The following is a 19,838-nucleotide window of genomic DNA, read 5'->3' on the forward strand; positions in this document are numbered from 1 at the left end:
AGATATGAGTTATACTTTACTTATATATATATATATATATATATATGCTCATAATAAACACTTCCACACGTAAACATAATAAGAACGCATGGTATGATAATTTAAGAAAAACATAGCTCTTATAGTTTATAATAACACGTAATGAAGACAGATGTTTAATTAAATTGCTTGCAAGTTATGTTTAGTTTGACACTAGAGTTAATATTTTAATTAGATTCAAATTTAATTCAGGGTAGTAACACATTGTTTTTTTGAAAAATTAAGGACATTATAATTGTAATTATAAGCAAGAGATTAGCCTCGAAGAAGTTCTATGTTCAAGTATTATAAATCTCACCAAAAACCGTTACAGGTACACATTCGAATTCCTTGTAATGTTCTGTAACCGATGTTATCCAAATTCTGTGTTTTACTTAACTTATATTTAAAGGTTACTTTTTCTGGTAAGAGTTTTTCGTTTTTTTTAAAAAGTCAACTGGTAGACTTTCCTTATACGATGTTGTTTATAAAGTTATTAACAATGTACTCTTTCCAAAACATGGTATTATTCTATTTTATCATCTCTTTTATATATATATTTTTTAATATCTGTTTGAAATATAATAATATACAAATTATTTTAAAAAATAAACTTGCTGAATCCATGTGAATCCTATCATTCACCATTTTTCTAATATTTTAGATTTGCGACAATGCAAATTAAAATTAAGACGTCATATAATATAAAGCATTGATGTTAAATAATGATTTGTTAAACTGTCGAACAGGCTGCAAAATTTTTCAATTTTTAATGTGTTTGAAGTTAATGGGCACGAATAAAAATTTGCCTTATAACATTTGATTCAGCGCAGCCATGGAATATTCACTAAAAAAATACATGCACAAAACTCACTCATAGATTTTCTCCATTCTTTTAGGAATAATTTATAATATTTATTGTTTCTTCTCATACGTTTTAGTCTATTTCTTTATTGACATGTTTTGCGTAACACAATTTTATATAACTCCGCTATATGTGAAATCTGCATTAACAAAAAGTCTACGATGATGTAAGAAAGTTGATGGTAATAGTTATAAGTTAAATTTGCATTATATATTACTGGAAGAACATCCAAATCAATGTAATAAATCAATTTTTAGGTTATCAATTCTCTAATTAGCCTTCCTTTTTTGTAACAAAAAAAAAATTATAAATATTTGGAGTGCTTCAATTTACGTACAATCAAAAGTTTATATTCATCAACCCTACATTTTTTTATATACATCAAGATAAGATTCTCCTTACTCTCAACTTACCACTGCAAAAAATTCGTAATTGTCACCAGATTTTACTAACAAAAACAATTTATCAATAAATTTTAAAATATTTATTACTAATAAATAATTATAGATAAAATTTCACTGTTAATAATAATTCGATGGATTAAAAAAATTATTGATAGAATTTATCAACGAACCATTTATAAACAATTTTTTTGTCATCATTTTTTTTATCAAAAAATTTATTTTATTTATGAAATTATCGATATATTTTGTTTCTTGATAAAAAAAAATTATAATGTACATTTTTTTTTTATATATAGTCAAATATATACATTCCAAAATAACAACAACATTAATAAGTATTTCGTTGAATTTCTTTAACTTTTGTCCTTTGTGATGATAAACTACCATATATAGGTCCCTCAACAAGTGCAAGTTCTCTTCTTTTTCTTTTCTTTTGACAAGCTAGTGCAAGTTTCTTGTCCTCATCTTATGATAATTATTATTAGAAAGTGACTTTAAGCCTAATTCAATCTCACAAAATCGACTTGTATGATGAGGTTTGTACTTCATTTATATATTATAATTTGACCTTATTTCTAGTCAATGTGAGACTTTCAACAATTATAATTACACTCAATGTAAAATACCACAAGAAATTTCAGAATTATAAATTTCGAAATAAAATTTTCGATCAGTATCGATCTAATTACAACCCAACAAATAATTATCGTCTTTTAACTTAAATTTTAATCATCATCAATTTTAATTTTTGTTTAATAATGAACATTCGATTTACATATTCAACCGACCAGTCTTCAAATTATTTAATAAATGTTTTGTAATTGTATAGATCTAGAATGATTGGACAACCATACAATATAATAATAGATCTAAAATGTGTCATACGAGAATAAAGATTAATTACATTTATATTTTAAATTTACTGTAAATGTATCAACATTCTAGATATATGGTAGCCTTCTAGATTGATATATGGTAGTGTAAAACAAAAGGAATATCTAAAGTGTCAAGTCTGAAAGTTAAAAGATCAGCACGAATCTACGTTCTAGATATTGGTAAAAAAGTTTTATATATATCTTTATTACAATTGGTATGCAATTAGTATATGTTCTTCCATTTCTGAGATATTCAATATTGGAATATAAACTACTGAATGCTTTAAGAACGTTCAATTCCACCTTTTTCAAGATGTGCTTACTAAAGCAAGCAAATAATAGAAACTTCCACAATGATACTAAAACGACTAACTCATATCATTCATTGAACTTTGTATTGACTACTAAAATTTTCCAAGTAAAAGAACAAACAGTTATTCAATTCCTCCGATAGTGAAACAAGCCATTAGTTAATATTTATAAATTCATGGCAAAACGAAGAAATTCAACATTTTGAATTGAAAGTGATGCATTGATTGTTTGGTCCATGTCGAATTGCCAATAACGGAATAATCAGTGTTTTTGATGTCTGTATTAGCAATGATGAGATTGAATTCAATAACTAACTTTTTAGTATGCCGCCCACGATTGCATGCATATCATCCACTTTCTTACTTTACATCTCAACTACATTCATCCTCTTTATAACTTTATTCAATAATAAATTACTCTTTAAATATGAATAACTAGTATACGACTATCCAAAGCAGCCAACAGAATATGGTAAATATCATATTCACAATTAATGATACTAATCAATGTTAAATAAGAGTCAAAAAATTCATATTTATCACGTCAAAATGTATTTACGAACACTATATATTGTCTCTGAAGTTTAAATAATAACATTCATCGGAGCTTTTTCGATATACGAAATGCCTACTATATGTATATTTAACATTTATTGTTTCGTATCATTTTAAAAGTTCTAACTTACTAGTAATCTAGTTTATCAACATGGATCAATACATTAATAACGAAACAAAAACTATTACATATCATGAAAAGTTATAAAAGTATACATACATGTTATTACCTTATAAAATACCGTCTAATGGTTTATAAAACCAAATTCAAATGAGAACAATTTTAGAGTAATACGATGACTTTATCTCTAATCGATGTGGGACTTCCAACACCCCTTACATCAAGTCTAACTCAACTTCACAAAATCAGCTTGTAGGGTGAGGTTTGCACCCATTTATAAACTATGAAATGACCTTATCTCTAGTTGATGTGGGACTTCCAACAAAAACATCTAGAAATGATGCATATACAATGCAACTTTTATTCTAAATGGTAACGTGGTCAATCGTTAATGTCCATCTTGTATGAATTAATATTGAGTTTTCATTCATGTGGAAGTATTTCTTAGTTGTATAGAGTGCATGTGGAAGTATATATAGCATGCCTATTACATAAATCAGTATCTCTATACATGACCGTAATGGGAGAGGTTTCAAGTTTTCAAGCTTTTCCAGAGGCACAACTTTTTATTTATAGTTTCGATCGTATAAAATTCAAACATTTATTGTTTCAATATAGTTTATATTACACTTTTAGATATGTTTCACGCATTTGATCTATGTTTAGTGGTCCAAGACGACGATGGAAAATTTTGTATTCATAAAGATAAGATCATTTATAATTTATAAATTAATTTTTTAAGATTAAATTAAATTTAAAGTATACTTTTTAATAAAAATTATTGTACATACTCGATTCAAAATATATTAAGTGATGCGACTAAACAAAAGTTCATTACTAAATATCGATAATTTTGTGTCATACATTTTATTAGTGATTAAATGTCTTTTAATATCATGTTTTTAACCCAAATATTCCTTATTTAAATCATATAAATAATATAGGACCGAAATCTTATTAATACATTTATATTTATTTAGGAAAGACATACTGAAACACATAAAAATTTAAATTTGTAGGTAAATTTTTCTTCACTCTTCAACATTCAGAACATACATCAAAATTTCCTAATCCAATCACCTTTTACCACCTATCTAAAGATCATGTTTCAAATTCCAGTAAGAACAACCATCATGAATATATAAACTCGTCGTCTTATTCAAAGGCTGGTTAGAAATGTTGTCGAGGGTTAGGATAAATTCATAAGATGATCAAATGACCGGTTTGCCATGGATTTATGAGAATTTGGATTATCTGTTATAAATCTGGATATTTATAAATAGATGCAGCTTATCACTGCAAGAAATGAATGCATCAATAACAAAATTTAAATATATATTAATTAATTTTGAATTATTGAAAGCAACATCACAAAATATAAAAGATTATAGGTTAATTTATTATTAGTTTTTGTCTGAGTGTGGGTTAGGCAAGTTTAAGTTTAAATTAGTTTGATGTGCACATGTGCTAGGTTGTTGCTGATAACTTTAGTAACAAAAGGTTAGGTATCTAATTTATTTCTAACCACGATAACAGTGTAGTGCTTTTTCCTTTATGTATATATAGAGTTATATTATATTATATTATATTCATCACGTACATTTTTACAACTCACTTCTTTCTCTCTATCACATATTATTCCTTTTATATCTCACTTTTTGCTAGTAAAAGTATAAACAAAATTTCTCGTGTGAATGTGGTTCGTTCTGAGCATGCAAACATTTCCTGATTCTTAACTTTGTTTTTTAATAAACAATTCGCATGTGTTGTTCTTATTTAATGATGTTATTGTTTAGTTCTTCAACACAACAATTTATAATGAAGAGGGTGATGCATGCAAATAGCCTTTCACCACCTTCTTTATTCATTTCATGATATTAGTTAACAACTACTTCTAAAATTAGTTTGACTGATAGAAGATACATGTGTTCCAGATATATGTTTCAATAACAATAATAAATAAATTGAAATATGACATTTTTGTGACACAAATAAGTAGTAACATTATAAAAGTAAATATAAAATGACATGAACTTCTATACTCATCATATTAAATTTGGTTTATGCGATTCAATATAAGAGTTTCACAATATTTTTACTAAGAAAATGCCTTTTAGGTTGTTTTTTAAGAGGAACAATGATTATTTTTTCTAACTTTTTTATTTTTAAAATTAATTATTTCTAGATATATACTTAACAATTTTTCATATATATATATATATATATATATATATATATATATATATATATATATATATATATATATTTTAACTTATTTGTCAAAGGACACTTTTATTTCTTTATTTATTCAATTAATTTTTATTTTCTGGTTCCAATACTCACCGATTATTTCTTACTAGTCCCATTATATTTGTTCTTTTTTATTTATCTTTCGTTTATTCTGTTTTTTTTTTTAAATTTCGTTCTTCATTATTATTCACTTAAGTTGAAAATATGGAAATAATATTTATAGATAAAGAGTGACAAAAAACTAAAAATGAAAGTGAGAATGAAAGTGAACTTTAATGTAATCTAGGAGAAATTTAGAAATCATACATCATCAAGTGACAATAAAATGCATGTCAGGTAATGTCTAAATACATAAAATATAAATACGAGAACACGAATAATAGGTTAAAAGTTATTGTAGTTTGTTATATTTTCAAATTTAGATTAAATTTTTTATTAAAAATTATTTATATTTCATTTGATAATACTTCCGTATTTTATATTTTTGTCACCATTATAATTTAGTTACTTTTAAAAAAATTTAATTTTTAATCTACATTCTCTATTTTACGTGTTATATTTTTATAATTCCAAAAATTTCTATTTTTTCCATAATTTCATTAATTATTTATTATTTTAAAATATTTTTAACATCTTATTTTATTGTTTATAAATCAAATTAACTGAATTTAAAAAATTACATTAATAGGATATTTAAAAATATGTTTCACGTAGGTGTTTACGCTAGTATATATAACAAAAATATTTTTAAGTAGATTTTCTTCCTGAGGACCTCATAAAATAAAGATGGAAAAATCCTATTATCCATATAATTAGCTACTTTTCCACTTATATAAAGATATTAATTAAGTATCTTCAAATTGCAATATTTCATGTTATATAAGTGGGGAAGCTTATGAAGCATAATTATAGATAATCTTTCTTTCCCACATCAGTAATCTTTATTATTAAGTTATTAGGTGTCAACTTTTACATGTACACATCCACTACGCTTGATTGCGTAATATTAAAAATTCTGATTAGATCAATCCTACGTCAAGTTTGTAACAACACCTCAGACGATATCATTAAAAAACCATAACATATTTTTATCCTTTTCTATTAAAATTATTTAAATTTGTACATTTTAAAAGATTTATTTTTATCAAATTTGATTCAATATTTAGTGTGTGTGTGTGTGTGTGAAACTTAAATAAGAGAATCTTAAAAATAAGAAAAGAGAATATTAAACACAATGTTAAAAATAAAAGTAAAACAATTAAATATAACAAACAATTCTAAAGGTATATCCACTATTTGGTATCATAATAAATACAAATTACATGTATATATTATAATTTTACTATTTTCAAATCAATAGTTTTCGATCTTAGAAAATAATTAGAATATTCTATTGTTGATTGATTCAAAGCTTGAAATCTACTCCATTAAATCTTTCTACACGAAAATTATAAACCCAACTTTGTTAAATGAAAATCAATCGCGAAAATGAAAAAAAAAAATCACTGCAAAATAATGAAATGTTAGGTTTTTCAGTTTTCTAGTTGTCACTACTTTAACTTTGTTAAGACTCTTTTTTTTTCGAATATTAGTCGGGTTCTATAATTTCCATGTAGGTAAATCTAAATCTGATAAGATAAATTTTAAATTATAAACCTATAAAAAAAGGTTTAAAATTATTGTCTAGAGTAAAAAATTATCATTATTTCAAAATATCAACATTGACAAATTGTAACAAACAAAATACCTAAATAAATATAGAAGATAAAGTGTAATCAATTATTAATTGTTTATTTTAGCCTAAAAATTTGGTAATTAGAAACCTTCAACCCATTATTTAGATTTAAGAGATAACACAATAAATACAAAGTTTTTTCTTAATAAGAATTAGTTGTTAGACATAGGCGTTGTATAATATACTCTTTTCATAAGCTAGCTAATAAAATAAAGGTAATATGAAGATGTCACCAATTTTCCTTTGAATTTGTTTATTGATAACATATCACTATCTTATCCAACAATTATCAAATGATTTTCAAAGCAGAAGATAATTATCAGGAAACTGTTCTCACTACAGAAAAATAGACATTTAATGTCAATCATTAGTTCACGCTAATTAACAACTAAATGTCGTACCGAATTTTAATATACGTAGCATTAGCTAAGCTGATGTCAATTTCATCACTAACTTTTAAGTTAACTTTTTAATTAACGTAATTTAATGTTAGTATTTTTATTTTGAAAGTTATTTAATCTAATATATATTGATTTGGTTGATACTAAATAAAATTGGTTTGCAATTTTTATTTAATTTGCGTTAGTCTTGTTGACACTAATGATGGTCATTAAAAAAATGTCCACGCTTCCATGTTAAAAAAATAAAACTTAAATAAAAAATGAAAAAAGAAATTGTAATAAATGAAGATAAGTGTGAATGAAAAAAATTAGTATGAATTAAGAATGTGAATGGAAGAGGAGATGAATCTCTATAGAAATAGAAATAAATGTAGATGAAGGAAATAACATTTATATAAAAGTGAAAAGGAAAAATAGTTAAAATAGAGAAATTTGTCATTTTTAAATTTAAGTCTTTATGTTAAAAATAATTTATGATTTTTATTTGTTCTAATTAATACATATAGATTCACATAACATATAAATTAGTATTAGTTAAAATAACTTAAATAAATAAAAATATTAAAAAATTAATATTTTGTGTTACGTTACAGTCAACTAAGTTCAAATGACTAGCGTCTAACATTAACCAAACTTTATTAATATAGGTTAAAATGATGTTAATTCAACAATAACACAATTATTTATTTACTAGAAATACATTAAAAATAATTTTTCAGTTTTTAATTTTCTTAATAAAAATTAACTATTTAATTTTTTTAGCCAACTCTAATATAATTACAATTTAGTCTATACTAATATTTTGAGTTAATTTTTGGTTTTCTTGTAGAATCTCTAAATTCTAATATATGAAAACACTGAGTACCATACATATTCCCTATTGCTTACATAATTTTTTGACACATTCCTGGAATAAACCCATCAAAGACTTGAAGGTAAGAAGGAAAGAGTCACTTAAGATAAGTATTGAATATATAATTAAAAAGAGTTCATTTAAGATGTGAGCATTGGAATATTATAAAGAGAATGTAAAATCTTCAACCCACATTTTTTAAGAAATTCATTCGATATTTGTTTCGTTAAATTTCACATAGTCGTTTAAAGATATAAGTAAATATCGTAAATATTTAAAAAAAATTATTTTATAAATTTTTAAAATAAAATATAAATAAAATTACAAAAAATATATAAAATATAAATTAATTTTAATTAAATTTAATTTAATAAAATATAAATTAAATTTTAATTTTTTATAGATAATAAATACCTATTGTAACGTCCTGGCAACTTACAGGAATATTGACGGGCAAATGCATTTGATAATACGAGTAGTTAAATCAATCCCTTTAAGCTACCCTTCAACTGTATAGTCTCATACCTATACAGTCTTCACATCTCTCTCATTCCGGTGTATGTTCGATTAATTCATGTGTCCCTTTCACTGGAAGCTGCCAGGAGCCGTTCCTTGTCAGTGCCCTTGCACTTCATGTCTCTTGCACCGACGATCACTTCTCGCTCTCGTCAGTGCCTGGGTGTCACACCTATAAGTAGTTTGATAAATATTCAACTTGTTTATAAACAGATAATAAAATATTTACAGTTAATAAACATATGTAAGTATCAAAATTTTCACCGTACATTTGATCTATCAATATCTACAAACATAAACATTTTTGTTATGTCTAATTGATCCTTAATTGTTCGGTTATATACGTAAACATAAAATTATTGGAGAGAATGATCTGCGTCATCTGGTGGGCGTAATAGCACAAAAAACCAGAACAGTTTTTCACACTTGTCGTATGTATCTTTTCTATTAAATAAGATCTGTCTTTCTTCAAACTTTATTATGTAGCACTCCATCTACATTTTTCTAATACTACTCTTAAATATATTTAACCTATTAAGAGCATACTTATGCTATATTAATTATTCACACTTTATGCTTATTCTATAAGGGCATGCTTCCATAGGTAGGACCTTCTTAGCCTCGCCCAACTGCTTAGGCTATTCTTTTAAAGGCTAAAGCGTGAAATAGGTTTTCAACACTTTATATCATTTTTTTTATCATCACTTTACAATATTTAAGATTTTAAATGTCTTTTTGTAGTAATTAATGTACACATGTAATAATGTACCAATGTGCAATATACACACTAACTTATGTGTGAAAGAGAGCAAGAGTATTTTGACGCCAATAATTAAAACCTTCGATATCTAATTATTATTATTATTATATGGTCAACATTCCTTTTAATATGAACACCATAACTTGAAGAGAAATATTAAAAACTTAAATAGTATGATTTTATATAAAAAAATCAATGAAACTATCATTATAAAAAAAATTATCAACAAGTAAAAATATATTGATTATAGAGCAGTTGGGGTACTTCAATCCTTTTAAATATATATATATATATATATATATATATATATATATATATATATATATATATATATATATATATATATATATATATATATATATATATATATATATATATATATATATATATATATATATATATATATATATATATATATATATATATATACAAGGACGAAAATTATAGATGACTCAAGGCATGCCTTTATCCAGCTTAATCATTTAGTTCCAAATCCCAATATGTCTATTTGAAATCCAACTTTACTATCAAGCATTGCTTTCTATAATTTTGAACTTCTTCAATAACTTCATCAGCTAGCACAACACTATGCAATAAAGTTGATTGATTATTATATATCAATTATATAAAGTAAAACTAGCTTAAGTCTATTGGATAGGATTTTGGCTATCATCTTACAAATGAAACCCACCAAGAAAATAGGTTTATATTCATGGAGACTTATCATTATTATTGTAACTAATGTTTTTAAGGATAGTTGTGTACATATTTATTCATATATTTATATTATGATATCTTAAAGAAAGTTCTTAAGTATCAATCTTTAAGAGTGATAATAAGTATAAACTCTACATTATGACATCTTAAAGAAAGTTCTTAGGGGCAGATCATCCCAGTTTTTAGGAATGATAATCAGTATAAACTCGACGAATAGTAGTTTGAATAATACTGAAATTATTATCACAAATATAAGTTTATAAATTTATTAGGAAATGAACTTAAAGGCAATGACAAAGAGAAAATTAATATTATCATCATATAGTCACATAATAATATATATTATAAGTTTATTAAGATTTTTATTAATACATTCCATATATAAAGTAATATAATTTAATTAAATATTTTTTCAGAACAATAATAATTTAAATATTTTTTAAAAAAATTTCTGAGACATTTTTTAAAGATAAAACTGTAATAAAGTTCATATTTTAAAACAGATAATTCTTCTAAAATGATAATTAACTCATCATAGCATACGGTAGATGCCATGTGAATATGATTAATGTTGAAGGTTTTAACGTAATGTGGACCGAAATTAATGAAAGTTTTACGATGAAATGAAAAGAGTATATTTGAAACCGATTTAAAGCATTTATTTGACAAAAGAGAAGAGAGAGAGCTTCCACGTTTGCCATTAATTTGCTTTATTTAGCTTTTTCTGGTTTCCTTGGTCGCAAGAAGAAGACGAAGACATTCTATTCAATTGGCCCACTTGACACTAATTTTCGCGACAAGGCACAGTTTAAGTACTTTTCAAATCACAAATTATCTCATTGTCAATTCTATACTAATTTTGTTCTCATTCACAACACTTCCAAAATCCTCTCAATCTCACAAAAAAGGACATAAAACTTTAAATACACACATGGGTGCGTGCCCACCACCATTCTCATCAACAAAAATTAATATATTTATATATAATATTTATATTTATATTTATATTCTGTAATATGAAATTAAAAAGGCTGAACCAGTACATAACTTTTTATGTAATTATTTGGGTGCACTCTAGCTTTCTCTTGTAAGGCAGCAAAGCATTACTCAGAAAAGTGGACTCTCCATAAAAAAAAAAAAAATAAGAAAAATATTATTGAAAATGTAGTGATATAAGAAGGTGGTGGAGTTGGAAGTGCAAGCTTACGAATTTCTGTCTTTTTGTTCTTCTTTTTCCAGTTGTTTAAGTAAAAACTATAAATGCATGTGAAACAGGAAATGCCAATGTTGACTGAGAAGGAAATTAATTATGTTGTGTCTCCTAAAACAGGTACATGATGGGAATGTGAGACAAATGAAATGAGGGTCCTGATATGTTTAAAACATTAGTGGAGGTTATTCAAAATATAACTGTTTTCTGCAATTAACTTCAAGTGTGTCGGATATTAAAAACAAGGATGTTTCATCATAATCACAACAAATCTTTCGCCAACAACGTAGTGTAGTCAGTTCAAGTGTGAATCACAAAGTTGGATATACATGGAGAAAAAATCATAAATGATAAGTTGAAAATCTAGAAAAAAATATATATGTAAATAAATAAAGTGAGTAGTATATAAAAAAAATAAGATCACAAACATTAAACATTTTCATGTTATATCTTTATTTTTATTTTTTTGGTATAAAAAAAATCTAATAATAGTATTAGAGCTTAACGTGTGTATTTGTAGGAAGGTTCAACACACACACATAGATCTTCATATTGTGGTAAGATATTGTCTGCTCTGGGTCAAGTCCTCGCGCATTTGTTTTTGGTACCACTCTAAAAGGCCTCTTACGAATTAAGGTATCTTATGTATATATAAACTTATGTTCATCTCTTATTTTATTTGATGTGAGACTTTGTTTACTTAACAGTCTTACTGTAAATCCAATTGTAATTGAGATGAATGAGAGTGAGTTGCGATAAATAGATGAGATAATCTTATTAAAATAGAAATTTATGATAAAACTCAATTCATATCAATAAAAAAGGAAAAATTGAATTAGTATATAAAAAAGTAAAATTAACTTATATTAAATAATGTTATTTTATGTTAGAAATAATGGTAAGTATCTCAATTTCCATCGGTTAGTTATAAATGGTGAAAAAAAATTATGACGATAATAAAATTGTAATGAGGGATGAGACACAATGAATGTTGGAGTGGTATCTTGTAATTCAAGTGATTGATTGATCTGTATGTTATTTTCCTAAGAAAGTGTTACACAATGATATCTGATTTTGAACAACACGTAATTCAGAATGCTAATGAAAGTAATTTAATGTTATTTCATTAAAAAAAATTGGTCCTCTAAAAAATTAAAAATGTGAATATTTATTTGGTTTATGATTAAAATTTAATATTTTCAAAGAATAACGTTTTTTTTAAATATTATTTGTTTTTCCGAAAAAGCATAATTCATGAAAAATGTAGAAATTAATCTTTTTTCAAGTTGAATAATTTATTGTTAAGAAAAATCATGTTATTCTTATCAAATCATTTAATGTCGCAAATGATTAAAATTTTGATAAGAATGTTGTTTTTTTCTCATAAAACGTATAAACATTTTTAAAAATATTTATGAGCAGCTAAAACCATTTTAGCCGTAGTAGATTACCAATTTTAGGATTTATAGTTTCCAAAAAATAATGATTCTTGGGTTTAAAAAAGTATTATGTACCTAATGTCTTCCTTATAAATATAAATTAACTTTATAATCATCAGTGATAGTAATAGATGATAAGTTTGTGAATTTTATAGTAACTATCATGAAATTTATATAATGTTAATAAATGCAATTTTTATAATGAGGATGTCACGTGACACGTGACACTAAAATTATTTTATACTAAATCTTTTACGATAAAAAGGCATATTTTATTCTATTTCTTATTTATTATTTTAAACATTTAGTTACTGCAGCTATTAACTTATATATTTAATAAATATAAGAAATAAAGTGAAAATAAGGAAAATATATAATAATTAGTTCGTGCGTTAAGAAATCTATTTTTAGATTATGTTAATACGCACAATGTCGGTCCTGAAGTTAGTCTATAGGTGCTTTTACACCAAACTCATCAATGGAAGTGACACAAACAAAAAGGTTAACTTTAATATTTTTATATTTTTTTAATTTACTTTTATTATATTAAAATTAAATTTTGTACATCTAAAATTTGTATCTATTATCTTAAAAAATTAAATATATATATATATATATATATATATATATATATATATTATTTTTTAATATTTCTTAAAATGATGTGTTTACATGTTAAAATATATGCTAAAAGAGATTCCTTGTACATAGCTTACAACAAATTCAGACAAAAGAGCTTCAAAATAGTTTTAAAACAAAATGTTTTCAAAAGAAAAAAATTAATAAATTTATAAAATAATGGTTTGATTTACCAACCTGTTTAAAACGATTTGATTGGATATATTTAAAACAGAAAAAATAAAACACCGAGCCACGATTATGAAATAAATAGGTAGTCGCATCTGCTACAATATTGAACTTTAAAATTACAATCCTTCAATTATTTAATTATTTCATTTACCTTTTATGTCGCATTTTCAATTCCTTTGGATCGAACATATAATAATATCATCCATCCGTGTTCTTGCCATTTATGCAAGAAACCATTTCCAATCTACATTAAATCAACTTAAAAGAAATTAACAAAATCAAATTTCTAAATTCGGTCATGGATTTGAAATCTGATGACCATTAAAATAAAACAAAATGTCTTAACTGGATTTCATAATCGATTGAAACCCAAAATTCAAAACAACACCAGATTTCAAAATTCTAGTAGCATCTCATCGAATCTCAAACTCTTCATCAACTTTAGAAATTTGGTATACACTACATAGAACCGACTTTCAAAATCTGATTGGTATCACCTCTCCGAAACTTCCACCTGATTTCTAAATATGATTTCTCTATCAAACCAAACTAACCGAATTTCATAAATTGGTTACTTACATAGAATAACAGATTTCGAAATTCGTTTCACCTACCTAACATTATCACCTCCCCACGATTACCCGTCACAATAGATCATCCTAAATTATCATTCTTAGAATAAATAAATAAATAAACTCACCTTAATAGAAAAGATGGACAAAAAAATTGGACAGAATAGTGAATGGGAGGTGCCACGTGTTCATAGAGACAAAAAACAAATAAAGGTGGGAGAGAATGATTGCGGCGCTAAAGCGAAAGTAAATAAGCAGAGAGTAAACACGGATTTTTATCCTAGTCAAAGTCTAAGGTCAGTTTTGGGATTTAGGAAATTTTGGAGGTGCAGGAAGAAAATTATGGGGTGCAGGAAGAAGCCCCTTTCTATTCCATACAAGGCCCATACATCTTTCTCTTGGGTTCAAAGCCTCTATCTCACCTCTTGCAAGAAAGCCTCATCTTAGAAAGCCCAAATCTTCCTTCCTTCGCGGACCAGAATATACAATTCCGAATGTCGAGATGCTTCTGGTGCAGGTTAATTATTAATATCTTCATCTCACTTTTCTAATTGGCTCAAATTCTATACTTACCATTTCAAAATAATTATGCAATTATTTTTTCTTCCCCTTTAATAAATATTAACCACAATCATCTGTGGGTCTCTGCTTCGTTCTTAACCTAGACCCTAAATACCGGTAGACAAATTAACTTCGAAAATTTTCAAACTAAAAGCTTTTTATCTCGTTTTTTACTTTGAATGTATTTATATAAATTAAAAAGTTGTTACCAGAAGTTTTTAAACACAATATTTGCATTTAAATTACTAAGAAAAAGAAAATTTTCAAAACATACGCCGCCTATTTCATTCGACAAAAATACAATCCTTCGTATCTTCTAATAAATTATAATATTTTGTAATGCTAATCCATATATTTCCCCGGTAACATCAACAGTTAACAGGTCAAAAGACAATATCACATTTTGCTAAAATTTAGAAGCACAAACATGATTTCTCGTCATGTTAAAAGTTAATTTCATTTCAGAATTACCATGTTAGCGTCATCCTTTACTGGGATTTTTTACTCTACGGTGTTTATCTCGGTAAAAAAAATGGTTATTCACATTTTAAAATCTTTTTATAGATGGATAGTCTAAATAGAAAGGCTACATTCTTGAAAGCTGAAGATATCAATATCCAATTCATTTCCCTATATTTTCATTATTTTTACTGGGTGAAGTTTAATTCTACTCAACCAACACAAGTAACCCATCATAAACCACAGTAAATATACAAAACGAATTGTAACATCCTTTAGCTAGCCAACAATGGCTAATCCTGCACTTCGGCCTAACATGAACCACCTTCATATGTTCGGTCCAACATCAGTAAGAAGCCTTCATAGTAGTAGAACTTACAGGATAACTAGCTTGTATTCTTGTTTACATTCAAAGTTAAAACAAAATCTAAGGCCATCATGGGCCTAGAAGCAACAAAATATGGCTACCAAGTACAACTTTTTTACATAATTACATGCCGCATACATCTCAGTAAGCTAATCAATCATATTGCCATATGTGACAATCAAGGTGCTGCAACACAGTAGAAACAGATATTAAGCATTATCCATATCACCATATATATTTGTAGCAAAGTTATTCATGCCATATAGATACGAGGTAAAATAAGTATTTAGAATGTCCCAGAGCAAGAATGTCAATATGCATTTTAATTTTAGTACTACTAAGATTATTGATATTTGTTTTTACGGGGGTTTCCCATCTTCAGGATGTGGGACTTGCCATGGCTCCCCTCGTTACAGTCTTGCTTATCACGTGTCAACCCTTGTGGGTATCCAATACGAGACTGGCAATCGGGGCCGAAAAATTATTAACACCAGAATCATTCACTGCAATTGAATAGTTATCAACCTAGGTTCGCAGTACATAGTGGCCATACCAAAAATGCTACGGCCCTTTAACAAAGTGGGATGTCCACTATTCCAAATTTTAATACATAGTTCAATAATTTGTAAACGTTGACTTTTGAACTCCGTTTCTCCCTGACCACACTGTTGGCATCACCGTTAATGGGGTTTAATGTGATACATTTTCAGAAACAGAGGTCTTTTAAAATGCAGGATTAAGAATGTACCCATTCATGCTTAGAGACTACAAAGATGTTTAATCCCGAGAAAAACTGATAGAAGTCACGGAAACAAACAAAACTAAAAAGAGACATTGATATTCCAAATAAAAGATATCTTAAACATTCAACAAAAAGTGAGGGTGGATGTTACTCAGAAAAGACTAGAGGAGGTCGAGGGTTCAATCAAAGGAGCGATTCAAAGTGCGAAGTAGAGAAAACAATATGTTGGGTGTGTAGGGAAATATTGTTGATGAGATGTATTGGTGTTGATAGCAAAAAAATATACAAGGGTTCCACTTCCTTGCTGCCCATAGGTCCGAAATTCATGTTTCATATCGTCCTCACCACTCCCTCATTTCCTTTACCATGTTAGTCAAATGAACTCTACTTCACATTCCACATGCCATGTGAGCAGGTTACAAACCTTATTCTTACAATCAGCTATATATATCACTAAGTTTCTCTCTGCATTGAATTAAATCAAATTAAAAAGATTGTGAACTGATAGGCACGCTTAGAGGACTAATACCATCCTATCTTCATTTGAATTAGTAGTTAGAAGCCCCCATAAAATTATAATATATGTACTCAATCAAATTAACATATTTTTCAGACAAATATATTAATACTGCCATGGAATCTTGATAATGAATTTTAATAGGGAAACTTACGAGATATAAACTGTATAATCCATCCAACAACAGGAATATGATAGAGGAACAATTTGATAGAAGACCAAAAACCACTGCAACCAAAAGCATCAATATTAAGTGTAGAATAAGTTTTGTAATCATGTAAAGTTCAAGAAGGATGTCAATGTCATGAACTAACCTGAAGAGAAAAAAACAACCGTATATTTGAAGTATTATACCAACTATTGGCCACCTCACGAAAATGAAAAAGAGACCCAAAAGAAATGATGCAGTGCCCTGAAAAACAAAAGGCAAAGAAAAATAGTTATTACTATTTATAGTGTTTCCTAATTCATTTATAGAGAATTTGGAAATTTCACATCAAGGTGGAGAAAAACACTACAGAACTAAGGTTAATATATGATGCAGTAGTGCAAGAACAAAGGATGACAAATACATCAGACAAGCATCAATTCAAAAGCATATGTTGGGCTTAATGTTTCATCACAGAAAGACATGCGGGAAGTCCAAAGCAAATAGTTCTTTAATTCATCGGTGTTAGTACTTCAATTAAAACAGATTCTGACCCAAACCTAACAGAATCGCGATTTTAGTAAGAATTATATTGGTTTCTAAAGACAACTGGAACTGGGAAACAATCTCTGACAGGCAAGTGGACAAGCAGGAACTAACTGCGGAAAAAATCCATTTCTTTGTTCCAAACTATCCTTGTCCACAAACAGAAGGCAAAACAATATGTGCAAATCAACAATGAACAGGCTCTCAATCATTAAGGCATCAGAAAAAGTGGAAATTTTAAGGATTCATTGTCCCTGAAATAAATGAGTTATTTCATAGATCACAACCAGCACACTTTACAGTGCAGTAAAAGAAGTTCTGAACATGATTTTGAATTCGACAACCGTATTTTCCATTGTACAGTATACAAATATTGTTTGGAAATAAGAGTGGTTGGGCGAGAAATTTATGCAGACTTTGTACAGAAATTTTACTACGGTATCAACTATCAAACAGATAAATGTATTTGTGAAAGACAAATCAGAGAAGACAACCTGAAGACGCTTCTTGTCCTATGAATATATGCAACTATTTGTTACTACTAAATACCAGACTATCACTGCTAAATTTCACAATTATATTAAATTTCAAGTTTAGGAATGATAAATAAATATGTCCTTTGATCTAAAGAAACAGCTCAAAAGCCAAGAAGCAGCTATGTCCCTGGCGCATAACACTAAAAACAACTGTGTAACATGTGAGTGGCATTCTAGTACTGTACAAATGTCCACTGATGATTATGACGAGAAAAGGAGAGAAGAGTGCCTTATAGTTCGCTCTATTAGTGAAAAGGGCCCACGTAGAACGCCAACCAAGCAAAATGGCCACCCCTGCCAAGGAAAAAATCTGATTCCACAAAATAGATGCCAAAACAAAAATTAGGGAAATACCAACCTCTATTCGAAAGGAAAAGATTACGGAAATTTAGATTCTAAAAGTAAGCCTCACATTTCCCAGAGCAAGCAAACCACGATCAAAGAAGAGAACTATGCCAAGAAATGTGAAGAAAATGCCGAAACCAATTAGGCCTATACCAGCCTCTGCGATATCATGAAAAATTCCAATGTCAAAACACACGCAGTATGTTCAGACACTTGAATTACAATAAATTACACACACAACGTGCATTGCAATGCTTCTTACTCTTCATCTCAGTTAACTCGTAAGCCATAATTGATTAGAAAAAGCAACACCAGATGAACAAACCTTCATAGAAAAAATGGAAAGTAATCAGATCATGAATTAAGATACACTCACCCTAACCCTGATTTCTAGCGAGATCTTTTAAGACCAGAAATGCAAGAAATAACTTCAAAGATTATCTATTACACTCTAGCACATTTTTTAGAGAGAGAGAAAAAAAAAACACTAAATTCACCTCTAACAATATACGAGTTGACGCAGAAAACGAACGAAACTCCTCGCTGCTGCCTTATGAGAATCGAGATTGAGAGAGAGAGAGGCAATACATGGGCTTCAAAGTTTTGGGCTGTGTGTTCAAGCCCAAAGAATCTCTACTAAGCCCAGCAGTCTTAAGAAAACAATAACACTGATTAAAAGAAATTGGTGTCATTTCAGAATATGGTTTTAAATATAAATGAAATTCATATATAATTTAAAGTTGCTGGAAAGAATTATCAATTGTGAAAAGTTGATATATATTGTTTAAAGAAAATAATTATCGACATTGATTTGCCTTCTGTAAATTGAAACTGGTTGAAATAAACTCTGGAATATAAAACTTTTGAATTTTTGGCATATTAAACTTGAAATAAAAAATATCCAAAGATTGTTACTCTAACTTCACACAAAAATTGTCATTATATACATGTTTCAGTCCATAACTTGATCATCTTACTTTTTATTATTGTTTCAATTGCATCTTTACAATAAGTTGCTACTATAGTTAGTTTGATGTTTGCTCTATTTAAATAAAATTCAACAAGTGACAACTAATCTTGCACAACACATGTTAACATAGCCATCATTAAACTTGCAGGAGTCCAACAAAACAATTGAATAACAATATATTCTAATATCAGTTAAGTAGTTTTTCTGACTGAATTTTTTAATGGAACAAACATAG

At 27.2% G+C, this 19,838-nt stretch overlaps 1 protein-coding gene across 1 annotated transcript; it reads right to left on the minus strand.

The window, feature by feature from the left end:
• Positions 1-15,658: 15,658 nt before the first annotated feature.
• LOC124840585 (Got1/Sft2-like vescicle transport protein family) lies at positions 15,659-19,203 on the minus strand. The gene is made up of 7 exons (XM_047316656.2): positions 19,131-19,203; positions 18,896-18,958; positions 18,701-18,792; positions 18,518-18,598; positions 17,373-17,470; positions 17,213-17,286; positions 15,659-15,985 (listed from the first exon to the last, which is right to left on the minus strand). Exons 2-7 carry the CDS (start codon positions 18,921-18,923, stop codon positions 15,978-15,980), a joined length of 381 nt encoding a protein of 126 aa, XP_047172612.1. The 5' UTR covers positions 18,924-18,958; positions 19,131-19,203; the 3' UTR covers positions 15,659-15,977.
• Between the last annotated feature and the right edge of the window lie 635 nt (positions 19,204-19,838).

Source organism: Vigna umbellata, chromosome 4 (assembly GCF_029865625.1).
Source record: "Vigna umbellata cultivar VRB3 chromosome 4, Vumbellata_1.0, whole genome shotgun sequence".
Taxonomy (NCBI): Eukaryota; Viridiplantae; Streptophyta; class Magnoliopsida; order Fabales; family Fabaceae; genus Vigna; species Vigna umbellata.